The sequence below is a fragment of the Bison bison genome, unplaced genomic scaffold, assembly GCF_000754665.1.
Source record: "Bison bison bison isolate TAMUID 2011002044 unplaced genomic scaffold, Bison_UMD1.0 scf7180017864300, whole genome shotgun sequence".
Taxonomy (NCBI): Eukaryota; Metazoa; Chordata; class Mammalia; order Artiodactyla; family Bovidae; genus Bison; species Bison bison.
In genome coordinates this window covers 1,277,646-1,280,571 of record NW_011494872.1, presented here as the reverse complement: position 1 = coordinate 1,280,571, position 2,926 = coordinate 1,277,646, and the positions used below count along the sequence as shown (strand labels likewise).

Below are 2,926 nucleotides of genomic sequence, written 5' to 3'. Positions count from 1 at the left end.
TCCAGCTTGTGCTTCATCCAGCCCAGCATTTCACATGATGTACTCTGCATATAAGTTAAATAAGCAGGGTGACAATATACAGCCTTGACATATTCCTTCCCCAATTTGGAATCAGTCAGTTGTTTTATGTCCAATTCTAACTGTTGCTTCTTGACCTGCATACAGATTTCTCAGGAGGCAGGTAAGGTGGTCTGGTATTCCCATCTCTTTCAGAATTTTCCACAGTTTATTGTGATCCACACAGTAAAAGGCTTTGACATAGTCAACAAAGCTAAATGTTCTGTTCTACTAACATGAAATAATTATGATTTTGTCATATTTTAAGTGACTGAATTCAGGAAATGCCTGATCAGAGGTGGAAACAGACAAATTACTTTGTAGTTTAGGACAGGTTTGCCTCCAGAAGCTCAGTCATAATAGATTTCATCATGGACTAAAATAATGAGAAAATTAGCCTTGTGTAATTTCCATGTGAAGAAAATAAGTATCTCAACTGGAAGAAGTTCATTTTATTTCTTCTTATATAGATTAGAGATAATTGTATTTTTCTTTCCAAAACACTTCCTCTGGCTTGGGGCCGCCTCCACCTTTCGCACTCATAACCGGATCTTTCTTTCTGATAGTGTGGATCAAATTCTTGGAAAAGGACAAATCACATCAGACAAGAAGAGCAGAGAGAAAATAACCGCAGAACACGAGGCCACGGACGACCTCAGTATGCTCGGCCGGGTGGTCAAAGTTGAAAAACAGGTACAACTCAACTAAACTGCCTAAGGTCTTAGGCGGATTTTTTTTCCAGTTTATTGCAATAGAATTGACGTATATCCCTGTATAACTTTGAAGCGTGTAACGTAACGGTCTGACCTACATGAACTGTGAATGATGACCACAATAGGCTTAGTCAGCATGCATCATCTCACAGAGACACAACATAAAGAAAAGCAAAGAAAAACAATTGTTCTCCTTGTGATGAGAACTCTTAGAATCTGCTCTCTTAACACCTTTCCTGTGCACCACACGGCAGTATTAGCTATAGTTATCACTTTGTGCATCACACCCCAGCACCTGTTTTTCCATAACTAGAACCTTGAGCCTCCTGACCACCGTCCTCTGATTTCCCTCCCTCCACCCCCTGCCTCTTGCAACCACAAGCCTGATCTTTTTTCCTATGTGTTTGGGGATTTTTTTTTTTTTTTTGTATTTTGTTTTAGGTATATTAACTGGGATCATCCAGTATTCACCTTTCTCTGTGTGATTTATTTGACATAGCATAATGCCCTCAAGGTGCATCCATGTTGCTGCTAATGGCAGGATTTCCTCAGGTTTTGTTTTTTTTTTTTAATGGCTGAATAATATTCTATTGTATATACATGTACACCACAACTTATTTATCCATTGATCTGCCATAGACACTCGTTTCCATGTTTTGGCTGTTGTAAGTGATGCCTCTGTGAACACAGGGTGCAGATATCTTTTTGAGTTAATTTCTTGTTTCCTCTGGGTATGTGCCCAAGAATGGAATTGCTGGATCATGTGGTGGCTCTATTCTTAATTTTTTAAAGGGATCTCCATATTGTTCTCCATAGTGGTTGCACCAATTTACCTTCCCACCAACAGTGAGGCAGGGCCCCCTTCTCTCCACATCCTCTCCAGCATTGTTATCTCTTGTATTTTTGATGATAGCCATTCTAATAGGAGTGAAGTAGCCAGAATATTTTTTAATCAAAATTGATTATAAGCAATTGGATGTATTTTAGTGATTGATTTTAAAAGGAATAAAATCAAGAAAGAGCAAATAAATTTTCTTCGTGCATAGACCATGTTCTCCAAAACACATGAATTTCTGCATAAGGAATAGAAAATTTCCTCTCATCAATACTTGAACTTCAAACAACTATGGATTTCAACAGTAGAATAATAAAATCTATTTTTTAGATTTAATTTAATTTATTATTTTATTAATGTATTAATTTATAATTTATTTATTGATTTATTTTTATAAATTATAAATTTATTTATAATTAATTAATTATATTTAAAATCTAAATTTGTGTTTTGGTTATTTTCATTGTCTCTCTCTTGGGTCATTCTTAAAAACAAACAAACCACACATTATAACTGTGGTGACGCACTGAATATTTGTTGACCCTGAAAGTGAGTATCTTCTCATACAAAGACAATATTTAGAAGTCAAAATGCTCCTCTGATTTAATTATAAATATGCCAAGCATTTGATACCTATATTTTAAAATCTAGAATTGCCTAGATTGATCAGGGTTTGGAGGGGGGATTGTACTGTGTTTTTTGTTTTTGTTTTTGCGGGGTGGAGGTGGGTGGATCTTAACTCCCAGACCAGAGATCCAACCTGTGCCCCCTGCAGTGGAAGCGCAGAGTCCTAACCACTGGACCGCTAGGGGAGCCCCCGTATCTAGGTCTTAGTTTCTTACAGAATTAGCTTCCTGTTGCACAGTAGAGTACGGGAATGTCCTCATGAAGAGGCCGAGGAAGGGTAACCTGATGGGCAGGGGAATCTGGAAATTGCCTTTCTAAAGGGGCTTATACGGTCTTTGAAAACATCACGTTTAAAGAATGGGGAGGAGAAGGGTGCCGGTGGAGACGAGGCAAAGGCCAGAGCATCCGCCCCCAAGACCTCCCTTCCCACCGCCGCGGCTGGACCGTGCGTCCCAAGCGGGTCCTGAGTCAAGGCCGCGAAATGCCGAGCACTCGGGACCTGCCGAGTGGTTGCAGCCTAACTTCATTCCTTAAACTCTTGTGAACAGATGCACGTTTTCCGCTCTTTCAGGTTCAGTCCATCGAGGCCAAGCTTGACTGCCTGCTGGATATCTACCAGCAGGTGTTGCGAAAAGGCTCCGCTCCGGCCCTCGCGCTGGCCCCCTTCCCGAGCCCGCCCTTCGAATGTGAACAG

The 2,926-nt window shown here is 40.2% G+C and overlaps 1 protein-coding gene across 1 annotated transcript in view; it reads left to right on the top strand.

Annotated features, from left to right (window-relative positions):
* Window positions 1–2,926, top strand: part of KCNQ5 (potassium voltage-gated channel, KQT-like subfamily, member 5) — a 248,204-nt gene that overhangs the window by 241,143 nt on the left and 4,135 nt on the right. The window contains exons 14-15 of the mRNA XM_010851279.1: window positions 624–750; window positions 2,804–2,924. Of these exons, the coding sequence (XP_010849581.1) occupies window positions 624–750; window positions 2,804–2,924 (248 nt within the window). The remainder of the gene's footprint in view (window positions 1–623; window positions 751–2,803; window positions 2,925–2,926) is intronic.